This window comes from Oryzias latipes, chromosome 8 (assembly GCF_002234675.1).
Source record: "Oryzias latipes chromosome 8, ASM223467v1".
Classification (NCBI taxonomy): Eukaryota; Metazoa; Chordata; class Actinopteri; order Beloniformes; family Adrianichthyidae; genus Oryzias; species Oryzias latipes.
This window is the reverse complement of record NC_019866.2, coordinates 6,432,537-6,455,176: the sequence shown is the minus strand read 5'-3', so window position 1 is coordinate 6,455,176 and position 22,640 is coordinate 6,432,537. Positions and strand designations below refer to the sequence as shown.

Sequence of the window (22,640 nt, the reverse complement as noted above, 5' to 3'; positions counted from 1 at the left end):
ATGATATATTTTTTATTTTCTTTACTTCTATCTTAACATTAAAGTCAAATAAAATATAAATTGCTAATGTAAATATTTCAAAATTTTGTTTCCAAAAAACCAAAACCACACAATTTCTTAAGTATTTAAATATTTTTTAATCTCCTTTTGGAAACAGTCATGCTTTTTCTGCCTGAAAACATGAAAACTTGTTTTCTACAAGCTTCACATTTGCCATAAAGACATGATATGAGTGTTGTTTTTTACTTGCCTGTGTCGTATATCTGGTATGTAACTTTATTTACACATAAAAGATGATTTATGTCACATCAGATTAGTATTTGTTTTGTGGTTTGTGTGTTTTGCTTTATCTAGATTTCCTGTCAGTCAAAAATTACATTTAAATGAAGATTGTTTGTGCCACCTAGTGGCCACACAAATCAATTGTACATGTTTTCTAAGTCGACATCTGCTCCCCTTCAATTCTGTGTCCAGACTGAGTGGAGAGTCTCCTTTCCAAAGGAGACAGTGATGCAGAGACTCTGGCCCTGGTCACATCAGCTCAGTGGGAATTTGATGAAGAGAGTTTTAGCGATATAACGGAAGAGGCCAAACATTTCATCAGCTCCCTGCTTGTCAAAGTCCCCAGGTGAGAATTCAAGCACAAAACTTCCTCCAGACGTTGACCTGAATCAGCCGCTCACAATTGTCTATTTACAGGCGACGGATGTCCTGTGAAGAAGCCCTCGCTCATCCCTGGATCGCTGCTTTTGATTCTGGAGACCTCACCTCTACAAAGAGTCTGTCCAAAGAGAAGATGAAGAGGTTTTTAGCCAGGCAAAAGTGGAAGGTAAAACCCAAGCAAAAAGAAAACATCAGTAATGTTGAGTTTTTGCAATTCTTTCTCTTTATTTATATAATTCTGTCTAATACAGGGGTGTCAAACTCATTTTGGTTAGGGGGCCACATTCAGCCCGTCTAATCTCAAGTGGGCCGGACCATAACATAAAAGCAAAATAACAGCTTTGTTTTAGTTTTTTTTACTCAATTTGAAAAAAATGCCTCAACCAACATAGCAGCCTAATCACTTGGGGCCAATGGATCTCGAATAAAATTAATTTCAATTAAAATAAAGTTGGTCTATTTATATTTATACAGACTGAATATTTGACATCTGACACTGACGCAATCCAGAAACTTTTCTTTATGGTGAGCCTCTTAGTGGTGCTGAATGTTATATTCTTTTAACACTGCAACCTGTTGATGAAATACCAAGCATAAGGGGTTTTTTAATCAGATTTGTTAAAGAAAAATAAAAATAAAAACTGTTCATTTTTACTGGAAATCTCTTCACTCCATTTCACTTTTTGACAACATTTTGGTCATTAGGGCGTCAATAATGATCATCCTCATAGCAAGATAACAGTGGTGAGGCTTGATTTGATCTGATCTCTGCTCAGTCGACCTCTAAATTCTACCGTCTGTGCAGGATATCCTGACCCAGAGGTGGTGTGGCTGTGTGGAGATGAACCTCTGGAGGAGTCCTCCGCTGTGCAGATAGAATACGATGAAGAAGGATGCTGTGCACTGATTTTAACAGACGTTGGCATGCAAGACACCAATGTTTACACCTGCAGAGCCAGCAACAACCACGGGGAAACCTACTGCTCTGCAAAACTGACTGTTCAAGAGTAAATGCATCTCATCTAAATATGCAGGGAAAATTTGTGTGGAAGATGTGTGTGTTTTATGTTGTACATTGTTGTAGATGGAGGTTGATGTTTCTCCTCTGACTTATACCTAAATATTGGCTTTAACACAAAGTTTTAGGTGGAACTTTGAAGCTCTCTGTGCAGCTACAACTTTGAATAATTTCAAACATTTTCTTTTCTAAGAAATTTGGTTTGTTCCATTTCAAATCATCACTATTTTAGCTATTGAATAAAGTTATTGACTGAATTTTTATATAAGTATTTTTATTTAGAATCATTCAATTTTTTTTTTCAATATTCAGTCATCTAGACTGCAATAACACAAACCATAAATATATTTCTACAATGGAACCAACCTGGATGAATGAGAGTCTTCATAGACATGTTACTTCTAATTTTGGGAACGATACCCTTCAGCTGGTGCGTGAATTGGAGAAGACAGCAAGGAAATTGGCGGACTACAAGAACCACCTCAGGTTCAACGTGAGATAGATTTAGACGGGTCTGAACAAATACTCGTTTAAAAAGGGACACCTTTGGGAGCTCTGCAGAATTAAAACCATGATGACGTGTGGTTTTTGTTTTTTATTTGTTTTGTTTTTTAACTTTTCTTGTACAGAAGCTGAGCAGAAAAATAACTAAAGGCCTCATGTATTGGACAGATTTTGTTACAATGAACAGGTGGTGTAGCTTTAGACAAACAAGGTGTACATTTGTATTGAAATGCGTTTATTTTGTCTTTTACAGTGATTGGTTAGCAGGGGGGAGTAATATTTGTTGCATTATGGGGATAAACTATGATCAAGACTCACTCAATTACAACCAAAATCCTTGCATTTAAAGAATAATTTTTAAAACATCCTTTATCAAACTGTCACCATTAGAACAATATGGTGTAATCTTAAAAATGAATACAAAGTGTGAAATTCTAATTATACAGGGAAGAGCAGAAAGCCACTGAAGGTGTTATAATTCATCCCGTCATCATAGACAAGCCTGTTTTCTGCCAGTTCCACATAGACGTTGTCTCCCACCTTCAGTTGGATGACTACAGCGTTGCTTCCCATGTCATTGCCGTCAGTTCCGCTGGTGTCCCAGACAGACGTCAACAGCTGATCATTCTTTTTAAGACTAACAACAGAGCTGGGAGTGGGACTGAGGTTATTAAACATGGAGAATCTGAAGAAGTACACCCCGTTGACCGTTGCAGTGAAGACTCCTGTACAAATGTGGATAATTAATTACTCAGTTTAAATTTACATCAATGTAAATCTTTTAATTTGCTCTGTTTCAGTGCATACCTGTGGAAGGGTTGTAGCAATCACCATAGTTGGAGAAAATCTTTTTATACTTCAGTGGAGTAGAAGTGGTAAAAGGTCCAATGTTCCCAGAGCCAGAATCTCTGAGAGCAGCAGAAAAAGCCACCCGTGGAGTACCTGGAATGACCAAATAACACCAAGAGTTAGAATTCACTCCAGCACATATTTTAATAGAACACGTATACCTCCAATGAGGCTCCGGAGCTCCAGCACTTCTCTGTCAGTGTTTTGGAGCCTGGTCTCCAAAAGTGTTATCTTGTCTGCCATGTTTGCGACTTTCTCCCCCAGCGAGCCGACAGTTTGTGCAATGGTTGTGAAGCAACATATGTCGCCTGAGCTTGTTGATCCAGAGTTTTGACCACCTTTGTCATTGTTTTCAGCAACACAGAAGCAGCAGCCCAACACCAGAACCAGGACAATCTTCTCCATTTCTGCTTTCCCGTGTTTTTGAGTGTTGAGAATTCTCTTGCCTTTTATTCTTTGTGACATTGTGCAAAACTCGAAATTCCAGCTTCAGGACCTCCCCCTTTTGTTCTTATTTGCTGTGAAATCCTCAAGAGGTGGAAGATTAAATTAAGGATTTTCCCAGTGTGGAAAGAGAAATGTTAGGCAATAATAATTACTTTACAGGTTTTTGTTAGTCCAAGTCAAAGTGAACAATTAAAGTAAAAAAGTCTTGAAATGAACCACCTTGGAATGGTTTTGTTAGCAGGTTAGTAACTTCACTGCGGTGCTGCGTGCTACCAAGACTACCATGTCAACTTCACCTGGGTAAAATTTCTCCAGAATCAAATAAGTCACACCAAACAATTCCTCTTTCTCTGAGCCAACAAGGCAGCTGGGAGTGATTGCCTCATTTATTTAGACACACCCATAATCATTAATCCAACACATCTGGACAAGAAAAAAAAACGTAAATGACACAAACCACTTTCACAATAACATACACAATGAAAAACAAATGCAGAATAAAACAGAAATTGGATCACATTCCAGCACCCCCACTTGATCTCACATCACTGCATCTTTGCCAAAAATTTACACATGTCCAAACAGAAAATGGTCAAACATTCCCAACTTAAATTTTGTGGCAGGTTTGAAAAATAAATCTGCCACCACCACCGGTGCTGTTGGACAATATTCTATCATATCTGACAGATTTGTCAGAGGTAACAGCTTCTCTTAATGAAACCGGTATGTTGCATGTGATTTTGTAGCAATAATCAAAATTAAAGCCACAAGCGACGTTGTATGCCCCGCAGATGCAACCCGCCTTCTACGCCCAACTCTACGTACCACCGCCGCCCTCACAACCCTCACCGCCCTTAGCGCCCTCCCCGCCCTCAATGCCCACCTTTGATCAAGGCTAGTCAAAGCTGCATTTGATAATTATGCTAAATATGCTAACAATGCTAATGTGACTAAAAGTGCTAGCATTGCGATCAGCATCATCAACTCTCTCAGAAAAACACATTGCTCAAAATGCTGAGTATGCTAACTATGCTAGTCATGCTAATGTGGCTAAAAGTGCTAGCATTGCGATCAGCATCAGCAACTCTCGTGAGGTGCTGGTAATCCTGAGACAAAAAGCAATAATTAGTTTGAGGCTTGGAACAAGACAAGAGTTTGGAGAGCATAAACTTAAGACCAGGCATAGTCACCATAAGGGGTAACGAACTAGTGTTGAACTTCTTCTTCTCGTGATTTTATTGGCGGGAGGCACCAACGTGAAGGTGCATTACCGCTACCTACTGTGTTGGAATGTGGGTCAGAGTGAGGATTACCTAACCAAATTTAACTAACAAAAAAAAAAACCACCCCTAAATTCTCCTCAATAACCTAGTTATTTTCAAAAAACCTATAATTACACCATTTAAATTCTCCTCCCCTCCCAAAAGCTTCTTTAAAGTTAGCTGTTCACCCTCTATTATCCGTACCCTACTTTCCAGTTGTTGTCTTTCCTCCCTATACCGTTCACAATGCCATTGAACATGCTCCACTGACTCTTCCCCTTTCCCACACTCACACAAACCAGTTGGGTGTTTCCCTATCAGATGTAATGTATTATTTAAACCAGTGTGTCCCATCCTCAACCTTGATATTATGTCGTGATCTCTGGTGTTTACTCTGACATTCATACCTCTCCCTACTTTTTCCTGAATACTAAATAAATGTTGACCTTTCCTCTCCCTCTCCCATTGTGTCTGCCATTCTTCCATAATACGCCTCCTAATAATTGCCCTAATTTCCATTCTACCTAATGGAATTTCTATCTCCATACCCCGTTTCAATGCCCTTTTTGCCAGGAAATCAGCCATTTCATTTCCCTCCACCCCCCTATGTGCTTGTATCCACATAAATCTAATGTTTATTTTCAAGTTTGCCAACCTGAACAAACTCTCATAAATTTCATATAACATATCTGATCTGCTCTCAGAATAGTAAGACTTCAGAGATATCAAAGCTGACAACGAATCTGAACAAATTATACCATCTCCAATTCTGTTCTGTTCTAACCAGTGTAAACTATATGATTTTGCCAACATTTCAACTGCAAAAACTGAAAGATCCTTTGACGTCTTAATTCCAACATATTTGTCCAATTTAGGGATACAGAAAGAAAAACCAGTTCTCATTGTTTCTGGGTCTTTAGATCCATCTGTGTATATGGGAATAAATGAAGCATCGACTGTGTCTAATCTGTCTGCTGTTATCTCATCCCAGTTTCCCTTCCCTTTTCTATCCTCCATTGTTCTATGGAAATACGAATCCACTTGTACGGTTGGAAAAACCCAAAAAGGAGTGGTCGGGTACAAAAACGTCTTAACTAGGGTTTTACCAGGAATATTTGCTTTTCTCACTAACCTAGCTAATTTCCAAGCAGCACTTTCGTTCATTATCCCTTTACCAACAAGGATCAGTAGCTCTCCTAACCATGTTCTCTACACCTACACAACCCTGTGTTTTCACCCAATAGTTAAGCAGCAGCTGTTTAATTTCAATGGTAGATCCCCCATTTCAACTTGTAATGACACAGCAGGAGTTGACCTCATAGCCCCAGTGCATATTCTCAAAGCCTGATTTTGGATGACTTCTATCTTGTGTAACAGCGTTTTGCACGCTGTATTGTAAACAATAATGCCATAATCTGTGACTGACCTAATCATTGTAATATATTTGTTTTAGAGCCTGTGCACTAGCTCCCCACCCAGTCCCTTTCAAGCATCTTATTATATTTATGACTTTCTTACATCTCCCTACTATACTATCAATGTACTCTCTCCATTTCAATTTTGTATCCAATATAACACCCAGATACCTAAAACTATGTACTTGCTCAATTGCTTCTCCATATAACCTTAAGTTCAAAACAGTTCCACGTTTCCTAATAAAAATCATGCATTTTGTTTTAGTCACTGAAAATTTGAATCCCCAGTCATAAGACCAGTTTTCCACCTCCGTAATCACATCTTGTATCTTTCTCTCCACATAATGAATATTTCTTCCCCTCTTCCACAAGGCTCCATCATCTGCAAATAATGTTTTCCCAAATTTGCATCCAATTGAATTAAATATATCATTAATCATAATTGAAAACAGCACAGGGCTCATCACACTACCTTGTGGGGTTCCATTATCCACTACGTACCTATCAGAAAAGGACTTTCATATACTAACTTGAACATATCTATCAATTAAAAACCCCTTAATCCAATTATAGGTTCTTCCATGAAGTCCTAACCTACCTAATTTTATCAATAAACCCTCTTTCCAGACCATATCGTAAGCCTTTTCTATATCAAAAAATTCTGCCACCAAATATTCTTTATCTCCTTGGGATTTCCTAATGTCTGCTTCTAGGCAGATTACAGGGTCCATTGTCCCTTGACCTTTCCTAAAACCATTCTGATATGGGGACAGCAAATTTTTTACTTTCCAGGAAATAATACCGCAAATTCTTAGTGGCCTAAAATGATGCTTTTAGGCTTCTGCTTCAGGTGCCCAGGTGGTACAGAGCCAGTCAGCTGTTTGTGGATGCTCACATCCCCACCTGTGAAGCTCTACTGCGTAAGCTTACATACAGCCTCATGGAACGCCTGGACAAATCTAAGAACTCAATTATCATGTCTCTGACTGATCCAAAAGAAGCTCATGCCGCTACACTTCTGCCCTGAGGAAACACTGGATACAGCGATTATACTCTTTTTAATTTATATCTTTTTAATTTTTATTATGTATGCTGTATTTGTATCTTTTTTCTATGGACCACATGAGTCTGAAATAAAAGTGTGAAAAAATACAATCTCTCATTTATCATTCTTTCCATCACTTTTGTGTGAGTGCTATGGGCCTGTAATTTTCTGGGCTGCTTGGATCTTTCCCAGGTTTTAATACAGGAATTATCACAGCCTCTTTCCAATTATTTGGCAATTTACCGTCACACCAGATTCTATTATACATGTCCAATAATTTCAACTTCATTTTCCTACCTAAATGTTTTAACATAACACAACTTATACCATCCCTACCGGGTAATGTTATTTTAGATTTATGTAGTGCTAAATCCAATTGAAAGTAGGTAAACGGAGCATAGTTGTCAAATAAGTGTTGCCATCAAATTCCTTGTAGTGCCATTCCCTAATTTCATCTCTCCTCCCTTTCGTATATCCTGACAAATTCTCATTACTTTGACTTCTCAGAAATATTTTAGCCAACATTTCTGCTTTATCCATATCCGATATCGCCAAGTCATCATCCATTTTCAATACTGGATATTGTTATTCCCTCTTTAAACCCTTCATTTTTCTAATCATTCCCCAAACCGTACTTACTGGAGTTGTTCGATCAATTTTATCACAAAAAACCCTCCAGTACTCCCTTTTCTCCTTTTTAATAATCCTTCTTGCCTGTGCTCAAAGTCTCATATAATTCAACAGATTTTCACATGTGTGAGTCGGTTTTCAGAGTTTCAAACACTTATTCCTATTCTTAACTGCTATCTTGCAGTCTTCAGTCCACCATGGAATATTTCCCCTCGTCATAGTTGCTTTACTTCTTGGAATTGTCTTGGAATTACATTTCTAATTTTCTTTTCCATTTCTTCAGCTGTACTCTCCATACTAATGTTTGACTATTCCTCCTCACACATACAAGTAAATTCATCCCATTTTGCTTTATGAAAAAGCCATCTTCCTTCCTTTCCATTACTTGGTGGTTCTCTTTCTCCACCAACCCTAGAGAACACAGGATAATGGTCACTCCCCATTGTGCTTTTGTATACATCCCACTCACAACACCCTGCCAAGACATTTGAAACAAAAGTAAGATCTAGTGCTGACATATTCCCTGTTCGAATATCGATTCTTGTTCCTCTCCCATCATTGAGACACACCAAGTGTAATTCATCCATCAAATCTTCCAATACCTCACCATTAACATCTGTCCTGTCCCACCCCACCCCAATGTGCGATGTGCATTATGGGGTTGAACTGATGAGAGAGGTCTCCTTAAGCAGCATGGCAGATGAGGTGAGTGAAGTCAGCTGGTGGCAATCAGGGAGCAGAGCAGGCAGAGCTGGAGGAGGAGGAGTCTGACAGGCACCATGACAGACATATTGATGTTCAGGTAGAGTTTTTACATTCATTCTTTAAAAAAAATTGGTTCCGGTACAATATCGGAATACATATTGTATCACCTGACTCTTGCCAATACACACACCCCTAGGAAAAACTAAGTTCAAGACTCACTGAATTACAACCAAAATCCTGGCATTTAAAAGCTAATTTTTAAAACATCCTTTATCAAACTGACATCATTAGATCAATGTGGTAATATAATTTTAAAATGAATACAAAATGTGAAATTCTAATTACATAGGGAAGAGCAGAAAGCCACTGAAGGGAGTAAGCCCTGGCTGCACTTCAATTCAATTCAATTCAATTTTATTTGTATAGCCCAAAATCACAACAACAGTCGTCTCGATGGGCTTCGAAGTAAAACATGAAATCAAAAGGATCACGAATACAAAGAGTTCAATAGAAAAATACTAAAATGAACTAACAAACTGACTAAGCTATACTGGCATCCCTGCCCTTAGACCCCCCTTCGCGGTAAGGAAAAACTCCCAAAAAAACCGGATTCCGGAAAAAACGAAGAAACCTCAGGGGTGCCCACATGAAGGAGGGATCCTCCCCCAGGACGGACAGACGATTTACCAGAACTCTTAGAGAAGAATTAACTTATCTAAATCTACAACTACATATATAAAAGTCCAGCAGACGAGCTTCATCCAGCCGTGGTTGTGGGGACAGTCAAAGGCGCGAGTCGAGCCGGAGACACTTCTGCAGGCTGCAGCCAGGGGTAGTTGACTGAAGGTGTTATAGTTCGCCCCGTCATCATAGACAAGCCTGTTTTCCCACAGTTCCACATAGACGTTGTCTCCCACCTTCAGTGGGATGACTACAGCGTTGCTTCCCATGTCATTGCTGTCGGTTCCGCTGACATCTCAGACAGACGTCAACAACTGATCACTCTTTTTAAAACTTACAGAGTTGGGAGTGGGACTGAAGTTTCTTTTTTTCCTATGTGTCCTTTCATCTAGCAGTTTTGTTGTTTCACCCTTATTTATTACCGTAGTTATTTCTGCCTGTTGTGTTTACTTCTTTTTTGCACCATGAGTGTGGGAAGGGGAGAGGATGAAGACACCTGTGTGATGTACAGTGTCATATGTACCAAAATAAAAGTTCTCTCTCAGCCTCTTAGCATTGCTGCGGTCCATGAAAATTTTTTCTGATATTGAACCGGACTTTGCTGGGCCAAACCACTCCAGAACTTTAAAATGTTGCCACTCCTTCATGCTTCACAATGCCCATGGTTTTTTGAGAAGCAACTTAATATTCTTCCTTAGGTATTAATGCCCAACACGGTAAGTGGCATTAATACCTAATAGTTTTTGGTTATATCAGATCACATTTCCTTCTTCCAATCCTCCTCTGGATCATATAGATGTTCTCCGGAGATCTTTAGACGGGTCTGAACATATACTGGTTTAGGAAGGGGGACCCTTGGGAGCTCTGAAGGATTTGAAACCATGATGACATGTTTTTTTATGAGTCTTGTTTTAAACTTGTCCTGTCCAGCAGCTGAGCAAACAAATAAGAACTGAAGACCTCTTGTGTTGGACAGATTTTATTGTTACAAAAAGCAGGTGCTGTAGCTTAAAACAGAGTATGTTTTGTCTTTTACAGTGATTGGTCAGCAGGTGGCAGTAGCATTTGCTGCTTAGTGGGGATAAACCATGTTCAAGACTCACTGAATAAAACCCAAAATCCTTGCATTTCAAAGTTAATTTTTGATACATCCTTCATCAAACCGACACCATTCGTTCAATATGGTATAATTATTTTAAAATGAATTCAAAGTGTGAAAATCTAATTACACAGGGAAGAGCAGAAAACCACTGAAGGTGTTATAGTTTGCCCCGTCATCATAGACAAGCCTGTTTTCCTGCAGTTCCACATAGACGTTGTCTCCCACCTTCAGTGGAATGACCACAGCGTTGCTTCCCATGTCATTGCTGTCAGTTCCGCTGACGTCCCAGACAGCTGTCAACAGCTGATCATTCTTTTTAAGTATAACAACAGAGTTGGGAGTGGGACTGAGGTTATTAAACATGGAGAATCTGAAGAAGTACACCCCGTTGACCGTTGCAGTGAAGACTCCTGTACAAATACGGATACTTGATTACTCTGTTTGGGTTTACATCAATGTAAATCTTTTAATTTGCTCTGTTTTAGTGCATACCTGTGGAAGGGTTGTAGCAATCACCATAGTTGGAAAAAATCCTTTTATACTTAAGTGGAGTAGAAGTGGTAAAAGGTCCAATGTTCCCAGAGCCAGAATCCCTTAGAGCCGCAGAGAAAGCCACCCGTGGAGTACCTGGAATGACCAAAAAACATCAAGAGTTAGAATTCACTCCGGCACATAATTTCAATAGCACATGTTTACCTCCAATGAGGCTCCGGAGCTCCAGCACTTCTCTGTCAGAGTTTTGGACTCTGGTCTCCAAAAGTGTTATCTTGTCTGCCATGTTTGCCACTTTCTCCCCCAGCGCGCCGACAGTTTGAGCAATGGTTGTAAAGCAACAGATGTCGCCTGAGCTTGTTGATCCAGAGTTTTGACCACCTTTTTCATTGTTTTCAGTAACACAGAAGCAGCAGCCCAACATCATAACCAGGACAATCTTCTCCATTTTTGCTGTCTTGTGTTTTTGATTGTGTTGAGAATTCTCTCGCCTTTTATGCTTTTTGACATTGTGCAAAACAACAAATTCCAGTTTCAGGACCTCCCCCTTTTGCTCTGAGTTGCTGTAAAATCCTCAAGAGGTTGAAGATGAGATAAATGATTTTCCCAGTGTGGGAAGACAAATGTTAGGCAATATTTACTTAATAGGTTTTAGTTAGTCCAAGTCAAAGTGAACAATTAAAATAAAAAAGTCTTTGAAATCAACTACTTTGGCATGGCTTCTCTGAGCTCTACAAGTGCCAGTTGTTAAAAAAAAAAAATCTGATATACGTGCGCAGAGATCAGTAAACCGTGTCTACATATGAATAAATTGTCCTTGTATTGCTTAATCGTGCTTGCACGCAAGTTGCATGTGCACATCCCTAAGCAGAGCAGTTGGACTCGTAGCTTCTGTTTGCAGGCAGGGGAGGGTGCTTGTTACAGTGTGCGCAGTCCGTTCGCCTGTTCTGCATGAGCGGGCTGCCGGACTCAGAAGAACTGTACATCCAGGCAGAGACGGGCTTTGGGACGGGCGGAGGCGGCTTTGAATGAACAGTCCTGAGAAACCGTGCAAACAATCATGTGAATTCAGAGTTCAGGGTTAAAGTCAGGGTAGTTTAATTGTGTCTTCTGGAATACCCCCCAGATCATCTGGCTCTATGCCACAGATTTGTTTGCTTTCAAAAGAACTCGCAATTTGTTCCACGGTCGTACTGTAATTAGTCCACACCAATCACTATCTTACACGTCATTGGACCAACATACAGCCAATCAAATAGTGTGACGTCATCATTAGTCGCAGGTCCCCAAACACTTCCTGCAGGTCAAACACCAGTCATGTATGAATAAACTACCAACGGAAGTCTCTAAGCAATGTGTGCATGCGCACGATTGCGCAACAGTACGACCTCAATTGATAAATCAATTTTCTTTTTTAACCACTGGCACCTGGGGGGCTCCATAAGCTACTAACCTAGATAACATTAAGTTAGTTGCTTGAGTTTTGGAATAAATAGTTGCCTGTAAACAAAGAAATTAGACTTTTGAGGACTCCTTGATATATGAGGGATAATGCCGAACCCTCATCTTTATAGTGTGTTGACCTTGATTGCGAAAGTAAGTGCATGCTCTTTCAGCCTTTTAGGTGAAAAAGAATCAAACAAGCTTTAGAAAAAAAGGTTTAGCCCAAGATAAACTTCTTTGTAGTGAAAACAAATCTATGAGCAAACTAACAAGGTGTCTGTTTGCCCAGTAAAGACTGGAATGAGCAGGAGCGGAGAACAAAAGTCATCTGATCTGACAAGTCCAGTTTCACCCAATTCCACCCTGACAAGTACAAGGTAGAAAGAGTGATGGATGAAAGAAAAAAACAAAATGTTTTCATTTATTTTGTAGGTCAGTGTTAAAGTTGGTTGTCAAAGCTCATCAACAAAAATTTCCTCATCATGAAATCGTCCTTTCCTTCTGACGTAACAGGCATTGTTTTTTTCTGACCTACATGTTCATCGATCACGTCAACATCATTTTGCATTTATTTACACCAAGTTCCCCTTTAGTGAAAAGTTTATGATTATTTACCTTTACTTACCCAGATCCATTAAAATATTTTTCAAGGACAATATAGCCAAGTGGTCAGGAGCATGTATGCATATACAGAATCTCCATATTTAGGTCAAATCTATCTATCCGGAGATAATGGTTTTTTAAAAAAATGTAGTACAATGCAAAAATTGAATAAATTGAGTCTATCCAAACACAAAGATCCTGAGTCGGAGACGTTGACAGCACTCACAGGTACTTGCTGACCACTTTTGGGCAAGATTCCTTCAGGAATACTTCCTCATCCTGCAAACTGGACAGAAACGGCATTCAGCCACTTCAGAACTCTTTACAAATATAGAGTTGTCAAGATTCATTAGAGTGATGATGGACACATCCAGTTGGTTAATGTTTAGATAAACGGACATGTGTATACCTGACCAGTAGCTCATTTAGTTATGTTACCTGCATTGCCATCTGGGGAAGATTAGTTTGAGTTGGTACTTTATGTTTTATTTAAAGAAAATGTGCCTTGCCCATTTGGTGTTGCTGAAGTGAAGGCTCAGCCTACTGTTGATGATGATCACAGAATGTGATGTCGAGTTCTTCTTCTTCTTCTGTGGTTTCTGGTTTTATCGAGGCAGTTCCTGTTTTTTATGTGCTTTGGGTCAGCAGCATAGTGAGATTCTTTTTTTTTTTTGTCCTGTCCAACAGCTGGGCAGGCAGATGAGAGCTGAGGGCATCTTGTGTTGGACATATTTTACTTTAACAATAGGGGTTATTAATCTTCATACAAACCAGAGGTATGTCTGAATAAACCCCTTTTGTAATTGAGGCCGAACTTTATTAATTTCAACCATGTTTGAAAATCTTGGGTGTTGGACCGGACGGAAAAGGAAAGAAGGGAAGAAGAGAGAGGGACGTTAGAGAGAGGGGGGTAGGAGGGTGATAATAGGAGGGGAGGGGGGATAAGACCATGAAGCAGCATAAAGATTCATGGTGTTACTTATAAGTTTACTGGTTGTTTATCATTACGGTAAGGTTCAAATGTAGTACAAAAAGGGCAGGGCCTGTCCACACACACCCACTGAAATGTTATCAACACACCTGCTAGCTGCAAAAATGTCCACATGTCGACATGTACACAAAACAGATAGTGTTCACACGCATACTTATGCCTTAAAACCAACTAGTGTGAAATATTTCAGTCATTCAATCATGCAAACTGTTAGTGCAAAGGTGAGCTAGCACCTGTGCTCAGGTGAGTGTTTATGTTCCTCTAAAATGGATGGTGGAATGTGAAAAGAAAGAGGGAGAGTGCCCAGCCATCCCCACCCCAAGACCCCCGCCGCAGCAGCAGCGGCAGCCGGAATCCCCCCAACGCCACACGGGAGCAGGCAGGGAACAACTGCCCCCCGGGCGACCAAGCCTGCCACCCAAGCCAGGGCCAGCACGACTGCCGCGAGGCCCCCAGAGCCAGAGAGCAGGGAGGCACGGAGGGAAAGAGAGCGCCGCCCCAACCCAACCAGGAGAGCAGCCCCCCCGCCGCGCCGGGAGAGCCCAACGCAGGGCCCCACCGGAGAAGGACGCCCCCGGCTCGGATGTAATGTGAACCCCCCCCCCCCGCGCGGAGAGAGCACCGCCGGGTCCAGGAAGCTGGCACCCAGGGGACACGGCCGCCGTTGCCGAGGGGCCCGTACCCCCCACCAGGGAAGGGGTAGGGGACAGATGGTCCTAGGTCCCACCTTCCTTGCAAAATGTTTGTGCGTGTATGTGTGTTTGAGAGGGTGTGTGTGTGTTTATGTTGGAATGTATATATTGAGGGGGGAGGGGTGTCTGTACTAAGTGGGGTGCAGTTAAAAATGGCGGGTAGGGCACTAAGGGGACATCTCCTGATTACTCACAGTGATGTCCCCTCACCCTCCCCACCAAGGGGCCCTAAATGTCTAAGGTGCGGTTAAAATTGGCGGGTAGGGTGCTAGGAGGACATCTGCTGCTTACTGACAGTGATGTCCAAGCACCCCCCCTACCAAGGGCCCTACATGTCTAAGGTGCAAATAAAACCGAAAGGCAACCATAGGAGGGGGGCCACCGCCAAGTAATCCCCCCCAGGGCGCATTGCAGGCTAAACCCCCCCCCCCTCACCCTAATATGAGGTTATATGAGGAAGGGGGTAAGTTGGGGACAGCTGGTAGACTGTCCCCCGGTGGTCTAACAGCCGTCTCCCCCCCCCCAGCAAAGGGGCCAGGCCCACCCAGCCCAGGGGCCCCACCCCCGGAGGCGCAGACACCCCAGGCCCAGCACCACCCACCCCACAGAGAGAGAGAGGAGCCAGAAAGCGCCCCCCCCCGGAGCAAGCCCAGGCCCCCACTCCCAAACGCTGGCCCTAGAAGAGCTCTGGTCAGGCCTTGACGGGACCGAGGTAGCCAACCGGCTGGGGCAACCGCCGATTGCCCCAGAAGAGACCCCAACCCGTCAACCCCCCCCAGAACGACCCCCCACAGGACAGGGCCGACAAGCCCCCCACCCCACCCCAGACCCCGCAGCCAAAGCGGATGACACCCAGAGCGACCGGGGGCCCCAAGAGGGTTGGCCCGTCCCGTCCCAGAGCCAGGGAAGGGCCGATCCCAGCCCCAGGCGTAGATGGGCAGCCCATCCAGCGTCGCTGCCCCCCGAGCAGGGCCCCACGCATAGTGAGATTCTAGGTGCCGAAGAACCATGTCTTACTTCCTTGGTTCATTCCAGTTGCTGTATTTTCAGTATTGAGTAACTGACCAAACGTGTTTGAATCTGTTTGTAAATGTGCATTCCTCATTTTATTTGTGCTGTTATTTTCTTTTTTTTATAACTTTATTTTTATTAGTTTTTGTAACATGAACACAAATCTCAAACATCACAAAAAAAAGAGAGAAAAGAAAAAGGTCAAGTCTAGGTGTTTCATATGTCTATCTGTTGTACAGTGTCCATTTCTTCCACTTTTGGTGTAATTGTGCCTCTTGCAGCTTCAGCCTGTATGTTATTAATTCCATTGAATACATATTGTTGATTGTTGAAGTCCATTGCTCCTTTGAAGGGATCTCCGTAGTGCCCCAGTTTCTGGTTATTGTTTTTTTGGCGGCTAGTGACATAACTTTAAATAAATATTTGTCACTTTGGTGGATTAAGTTTCCTGAAAACATGTACAGATAAAACAGTTCTGGCAACAAAGGAATTTTGTATCCCAGCACTTTGCATGTGAGATCACCCACCATCTTCCAAAATCCTGTTAAATTCTGACATTTCCAAAATACATGAGAGTGGTCAACATTTATTTCTCCACATCCGCGCCAACAGCTCTGATTTGTTTTCAAATGTTTGTTTTTCAGTTTAGGTGTTATGGAAAATCTAATAAGGTTTTTCCAGGCAAACTCTCTCCACGTTCGAGATCCAGTGGTGGTATGGTGGTGTCTCCACATATCTAACCAATCCTGTTCAGTTATCCTTATGTTTAATTCTCTTTCCCAGTTATCTTTTACTTTCAAAGTTGTGTTTTCGTCATATTCCATCAATGATTTATACAGCATACTAATCAATCTAGCATTGTTGTCTTTATATGTCTTTGTTATTGTGTGAACTATCCCGCCTTCATCCCCAGAGGAGTCGCTCTGTATTGCTTTCTTATGGTAGTTTCTCATTTGTAAGTATCTGAAAAAAATCCTGTTTTTCAAGGTGAAATTGTTTAGTCAAGTTCTCAAAACTCTCCAGCTGTCCGTCCTTTTCTAGCAAGCACCATGCTGTTATTCCTTTTGTAGTCCAATATTTAAAGGTCTGATCATATTCTGCTGGTTTAAATTGCCTGTCATATGCTACCCATTTTAATTTTTTTGCATATTCTGGATCTTTTATTGTCCCATATGAATCTGGATATTGTTTTGTCCCACGTTGCAAATTGGGTGTTGGAGACCTGTGCTGGTAGAGCTTGAAATAAAAATAAAAACCACGGCAATATGTTCATTTTCACTATTTCGATTCTAGAGCTGAAATCTAGTGGGAGTGTTGACCATCTTTCTATGTCTTTCTTTATCTTGTCTTGTACTTCTGAATAATTTTTAATGTTTATATGTTGAAAGTCTTGTATTATTTCTACTCCTAGGTATTTAATACTTTTCATATTCCAATTGAATTTAAAGTTGTTTCTAATGTATTCAGAGGGAACATAGTTGAATGTTAGAGTCTGAGTTTTTGAAATATTTATTTTATATCCCGATAAATTTTCAAATGTTCCCAACAGTTTCATAAATTGTGGAATTGATGATTCTGGTTGTTCGAGGTACGCTATTAAGTCATCCGCAAACAATCCTATTTTATGTTCAACGCCATTCATTGAAACTCCTTTAATTTCGGGTTTTTCTCGGATTGCCTGTGCCAGAGGCTCAATAAAAAGAGCAAACAGAGTTGGGGAGAGTCCACAACCCTGCCTAGTGGATCTTTCCAATTTAAATGTTCCTGTTAAATTCCCGTTTATTTTAATTTTAGCCGTTGGTTGTGAATATATTGTTTTTATAATTTCAACCGATTTGTTATTAAATCCCATTTTTTCTAAAACTAAGAATAAAAATTCCCAATTAACGCAGTCAAAAGCTTTTTCCGCATCAATACTTAAGAGAACTGTACTTATATGTTCTCTTTGGGCTCTTTCAGTTACATGTAGGGTTCTTCTAATGTTATCGTGTGTCTGGCGACTTTTTATGAATCTCGTCTGGTCCTCATCAATAATGTCAGGTAAAAATGTGTTTATCCTGTTACAGATTATAGACGTGTAGATTTTGTAATCTATATTTAGTACTGAAATAGGCCTATAATTGGCGCACAACTGCTAGTTTTTCCCTGGTTTCAACAGAACTGAAATAATTGCTTCGGACCAGGAAATAGGCATTTTATTATTTTGTAGGGTCCAGTTCAAAGATTTGTGTAATATTGGAGTCAGCTCATCTTTAAATATTTTATACCATTCAGCTGGGAACCCGTCGCTGCCTGGTGATTTATTGTTTTTCAAAGAGCTTATAGTTTTTAATATTTCCTCTGTGGTAATTTCAGCTGTAAGTAGTTTATTTTGATTTAATCCGATAAATGGCAGATCTATATTTTCCAGAAAGCTTCTTTTATCTTGTTCACAGGCTGAAGGAGGATGTGAATATAGCTTTTTATAGTAATTAGTGAATATTCTTTCAATTTCCTCTGGATTATTTTTTTACTTTATTGGTTTCGGGATCAAGGATTTCATAGATTGTATTCAGAGTTTGTTGTTTTTTAATTCTTTTGGCTAGTAATTTTGTTGATTTAGGCCCTACTTCCTGATAGCTTTGTTTGAAATAAATCATCTTTTTTTCTATTTCGTCCTCTAATATGTGGTTGATTTGTTTTTTAATATTTTGTATTTGTTGGTATATTTCTGTTGTATTTTTATTTATAAGCTGCTGTTCGAGTTCTTTTAATTTTACCGAGTATTCTTCATATTTTTGAATTCTCTTTTTCCGCAACCATGCTGTTTTCGCTATTAGTTTTCCTCTAATTACTGCTTTAAGAGCATCCCATAGCACTGTAGGGTCTACCGCTCCATTGTCATTGTCATCCATATATTGTTTTATGTCGGTTTTTATGTCCTTTATAATTGTTTCATTATTCAAAATCCCAACGTTCAGTCTCTATGTTGTTTGTTTCTTCCTATTTGATATATTTATTTTCATGTGCTGGATATTATGGTCAGACACATCTGCACCCTCAATTTTACATTCTTCCACTCTATTAATATCTGATTTAAAAACAAAGAAATAGTCTATTCGTGAATGTACTTTGTGACTTGCGGAGTAATGTGTGTAAGCTTTCTTACGGGGGTTTAAGCTTCTCCACACATCCAGCAATCCCAGTTCTTCCATGGATAATTTAACAAATTTGGCAATAGTCTTTTTATGTTTATGTTTACTAGTTGTGTCTAATTTAAAGTTTAAGGCTACATTGAAGTCTCCTCCGCAGATTAATATACCCTCGGCCTCTTCAGCAATAACGTTAAACAGGGATTTAAAAAACTGTTTATCACTTTCAGGTGGGGCGTATACATTGACTATTGTCAAAACTGCATCTCCCATTCGTCCTTTAACAATGATGTACTGCCCGTCCTTCCCCTTTATGACTTTGTCAGTCTCAAACTGAGTTCTGTTTGATATCAGAATAGCGACTCCTCGTTTGCGGCTTTGTTTGTATGAACTGTAATATGTATTTCTGAATCCTAGTTTTTTAAGTTTCTCGTGTTCTTGATCATTTAAATGGGTTTCTTGCAATAGAGCTAATTGTATATTTTCTTTTTTTAATTTTTGCAGAATTATCCCCCTCTTTTTGGGTGTGGTTAACCCATTCACATTTAACGAGGCAATACTCAAACTACACATTTTGTCTTATAACAATCATATTTATGCACCTAGACCGTGACCATGCAAACAAAAATTGTAAAAAACTGTAATACCTGAACACAAACATAAATTGTGACTTCCACATGGAGAAAAGATGATCCATCTCTCCTCTCTCGTCCCCGTTGGTGAGTGGGCAGGATGTCCTCATTCCAGATGGGAGCCTGCCTCTAGACATAAGTCTAGCTTTGTCCAACGTTCCTTCCTCCTCAGTCTGTGAGCTCCGTCTCGGCCTTTTTTGTTTAATTTTACTCCATTTACGGATTCCCTGTGGTTATTTCCTCTGGTATTCCTGGAGCCTCTCTTGTGCACGCCGCGCTGTCCCTCCGACGCGCTGCCATCCCTCTGCTGCTTGGGTCCGGTCCGGTCCCCTGCTGCTTTCGCTGCTTGGAGTGTTGACATCGATCCCTCTCTTCTTAATGTCTTCCGCCGCTTCCATCGCGCTGTTGTAGCTTTGTACGCCTTCTTTCCAATGAATCCTCAGCCTTGTGTATGGGGTTTGAAAACGGATTCCCCGCTCCTTCAGAACTTTTTTAATGCAGGGCTCGACATAGCCATTTGTCCGCTGGCCCGGTCCTGTTTTTCGAGCAGTGCGGACCACAAGACTTTACTTTTCACTTGTCCGCTCGGGCCACTAAAATATCTAACGGTTTATACATTCTTCACCTTTTTCAATAAAGTAAATTTTGCGAAAACGTGTAGATTTACCTCATCTTCATAATTTAGTTTTTCTGCTAGTCCTGTGTTCAGACTTCAAGGGTTTCTATGGGAAACCTTTGATCACTTCTCCTTCTCTCCCGCCTGCGCGCGCGCGGCTTTCACTGCCGAGCACCACGCGGCACGCGCTCACTACTTTTTTTTTTTCAAACTTTATTGAATGTAACAATTCAATACAAAACAGTGTTAAACAGCAACAACGAAGGCACAAGCCAGTGGGTTATTATTACATTTGATTATAAATCCGACACCGTCACTGAAGAGAGACTGAAGCATGTCAGAGATGTGGAAGACATGGCAGGAATAGAAAGGAATATGTTAGATGGAGTAATGGGTATAATTAGTAGTATGGACAGCAAGATATTTAATGAATGCATTGAAGATGAAACTGTATCCACTAAGCTTTAAGCTGAATGTCAAAGAATCAAAGGCAACTCCAAATACCTGAATCTCAGACTCAAATGCAGTAGAATGTTAAACTACTTAATTTTGTTTTTCTTTACAACACTGTAAGCAGTAAGTATTTCTAGTTAGCTGAATGATCTCAGTTAGACCTGCACAATATGAGGAAAACTCGCGATATGCGATATCAGAGATTAAAATTGCGATAACGATATAATTTGCGGTATATAAACAAACAGCAAAATAACCAAATAACCATTCCCAGTTTAAAAATTATACTCCAAATGACCCTCGTTGACATAGGTTACAAACATCTAACATAACAGGGCTCCATCTGATTGGTCAACAATGTGAAGGCGTCCATCCGATTGGTCAAATGCATTAAGGGATTTATTTGATTCGTTAAATGGTTCAAGCTGCCATTAGATTGTTTTAACACATTTAAGGTTTATGATTTATTGCGATATTTGCCGTTAGAAGCACCATGAAAACTTCTGAACTAGTGTTACCTACTACACTGCAGTGCTCTCTTCAAAACATCTGAAACAGACTAGAGGTGATTTAAGTTTGATATGGTCTATTTTCAGTCATTGAAAAGTGTAGAAATAAGTGATGTCACCAGAATGCACCAAATTGTACCATATTAAAAGTTTCCGGGGGGGCATGCCCCCGGACCCCCCTAAAGTTGCAAGCACCTGCGGAGCGGCGGGTCCCGCTATGCGCGGTGTCGGGCCAGTAACTTTCAAAAACTACTGGCCCTGTGGGCCAGTGCAAATTTCTGGGCTATGTCAACCCCTGTAATGTCCGAGTATGAGCGCCTTTTTTGTACAATTTCTGCTGGGTAGTCATGGTCAAACTGGATGAGCTGATCGTTCACTTTTATTTTCTTTTGCCATGCTTTCTTCAGGATCGTGTCTTTCGTTGCAAAACTTAAGAAATTGACCACGACATGCCTCGGGCGCTGGCCTGCTTTGGGTTTCATCGGGGGGGTTCTGTGTGCGCGCTGCATCTGAGGATCAAAGTCCGCCGGTATGAGAAGCTCTTTTTTAAACAAATCGTTTTGATAAGTTATAATTGAGCCCCCTTCAACTTCTTCTGGTAGCCCGAAGATTCTGATGTTATTTCTCCGGGCTCTGGCTTCAGATTCCGTAACCTTGTCCCGCAGAAGTTGCATCTGTTTTTGCATTGTTTTTAGCTCACCGTTCGCCTCCATGTTGCTCTCCTCCAAAGTTGCGATGCGTGTCTGGGCTTCAGCTAGGTCTGCTTTTTGATTTTTCAGAGTGTTGTGGTGCTCCTTGAACTGTCGGTCCATATCTTGCCTGAGGGAAGATATTTCCTGTTTCAGTTCGTTCTTTGTCCCTCGCAGCTCTGTGTCCAAGTCATGGATCTGAGCGCTAATTTTTGCTAGCCCGTCTAGCATTAGCTTTGTGTCGCTGTGGCTTCGCTGGTTTTCGTTGTCCGAGTTAGCTTCGCTGGCCGCTTCTTCCATCTCGTGCTCGATATTTTCTGGTTCGGTCAGCTCGTTCACTTCTTTTTTTTTTCTTTGGCTTTTCCGCAGCGTGTTTCCTCCACTCATATCTTCTTTTCTGTTGTTTTTTTTCGAGTTTGTGGAGTTTTTAGTGACCCGAGTGCGGGAGCTTCAGACTGAGCGTGTCTCCTCTATGCCGGCATTCCGGAAGTCGCCCGTGCTTGGTCTTCTTGGTCGCTAGATGTCACTGTTGTCACGTTTCCTAAGAAGTGACGTTGATTTGGTTTAAAGCAGATTTAATTATATTTTGCATGTCAAAAGGAGTTTATGTTTGTAATGACACACTCAGTCAGTTTTCTTTTTTATGTAATTTATTTTATTCTAAGCAGGTCAGTATGTGCTATTTGTGTTGAGATGAGATGGATCTTTTGTTGTTTGCAGACTGACTTGGAATACTAATCAGTAACAGAATAAATTATAAACATCTGTCAAGTGGAATCACATCTCTTTTTTACCCCTCCCTGTAAACAGGTGATGTAACTTCAGACAGTGTACATTTTAACTTTTACACTTATTGGTCAGCAGGTGGCACTAACATCTGCTGCTAAGTGTGCATAAACCATGTTCAAGACTCACTGAATTACAACCAAAATCCTTGCATTTCAAGACTAATTTTTACAACATCCTTTATCAAACCGACACCATTAGGTCAATATGGTATAATCATTTTAAAATTAATTCAAAGTGTAAAATTCTAATTACATAGGGAAGAGCAGAA

The 22,640-nt window shown here is 40.7% G+C and overlaps 2 protein-coding genes and 1 long non-coding RNA gene across 4 annotated transcripts; 1 reads left to right on the top strand and 2 right to left on the bottom strand.

Moving 5' to 3' along the window:
• Positions 1 to 539: 539 nt before the first annotated feature.
• LOC110015463 lies at positions 540 to 2,265 on the top strand. The gene is made up of 3 exons (XR_002873651.1): positions 540 to 628; positions 700 to 829; positions 1,469 to 2,265. It is a non-coding gene; the product is annotated as an uncharacterized LOC110015463 (long non-coding RNA).
• On the bottom strand, positions 609 to 3,830 carry LOC101164806. The gene is made up of 4 exons (XM_020705147.2): positions 3,196 to 3,830; positions 2,993 to 3,127; positions 2,726 to 2,910; positions 609 to 781 (listed from the first exon to the last, which is right to left on the bottom strand). The coding sequence occupies exons 1-4, from the start codon at positions 3,497 to 3,499 to the stop codon at positions 680 to 682; spliced, it is 726 nt and encodes a 241-aa protein (XP_020560806.1). The 5' UTR covers positions 3,500 to 3,830; the 3' UTR covers positions 609 to 679.
• Positions 3,831 to 10,182: 6,352 nt separating this feature from the next.
• On the bottom strand, positions 10,183 to 22,046 carry LOC101164560 (complement C1q-like protein 2). Of its 2 annotated transcripts, none has more exons than XM_011478376.3 (3): positions 21,595 to 22,046; positions 10,814 to 10,948; positions 10,183 to 10,731 (listed from the first exon to the last, which is right to left on the bottom strand). In XM_011478376.3, exons 1-3 carry the CDS (start codon positions 21,968 to 21,970, stop codon positions 10,445 to 10,447), a joined length of 798 nt encoding a protein of 265 aa, XP_011476678.2. In that variant the 5' UTR covers positions 21,971 to 22,046; the 3' UTR covers positions 10,183 to 10,444. The 2 variants fall into 2 exon arrangements, with proteins under 2 accessions (XP_011476678.2, XP_023813197.1); XM_023957429.1 differs by lacking the exon at positions 21,595 to 22,046 and adding an exon at positions 11,018 to 11,425 and having other exon boundaries at positions 10,235 to 10,731.
• Between the last annotated feature and the right edge of the window lie 594 nt (positions 22,047 to 22,640).

Coding starts and splice junctions, on each gene's coding strand:
- LOC101164806 (XM_020705147.2), bottom strand. CDS start 3,499: ATGTCACAAAGAATAAAAGGCAAGAGAATTCTCAACACTCAAAAACAC. Junction 3,128..3,195: donor GCTCCGGAGCCTCATTGGAG/GTATACGTGTTC, acceptor TGGTCATTCCAG/GTACTCCACGGGTGGCTTTT. Junction 782..2,725: donor CTGTAGTCATCCAACTGAAG/GTGGGAGACAAC, acceptor CTCTTTGGACAG/ACTCTTTGTAGAGGTGAGGT.
- LOC101164560 (XM_011478376.3), bottom strand. CDS start 21,970: ATGAGTGGAGGAAACACGCTGCGGAAAAGCCAAAGAAAAAAAAAAGAA. Junction 10,949..21,594: donor GAGCAACATGGAGGCGAACG/GTGAGCTAAAAA, acceptor TGGTCATTCCAG/GTACTCCACGGGTGGCTTTC. Junction 10,732..10,813: donor TTGCTACAACCCTTCCACAG/GTATGCACTAAA, acceptor GTATTTGTACAG/GAGTCTTCACTGCAACGGTC.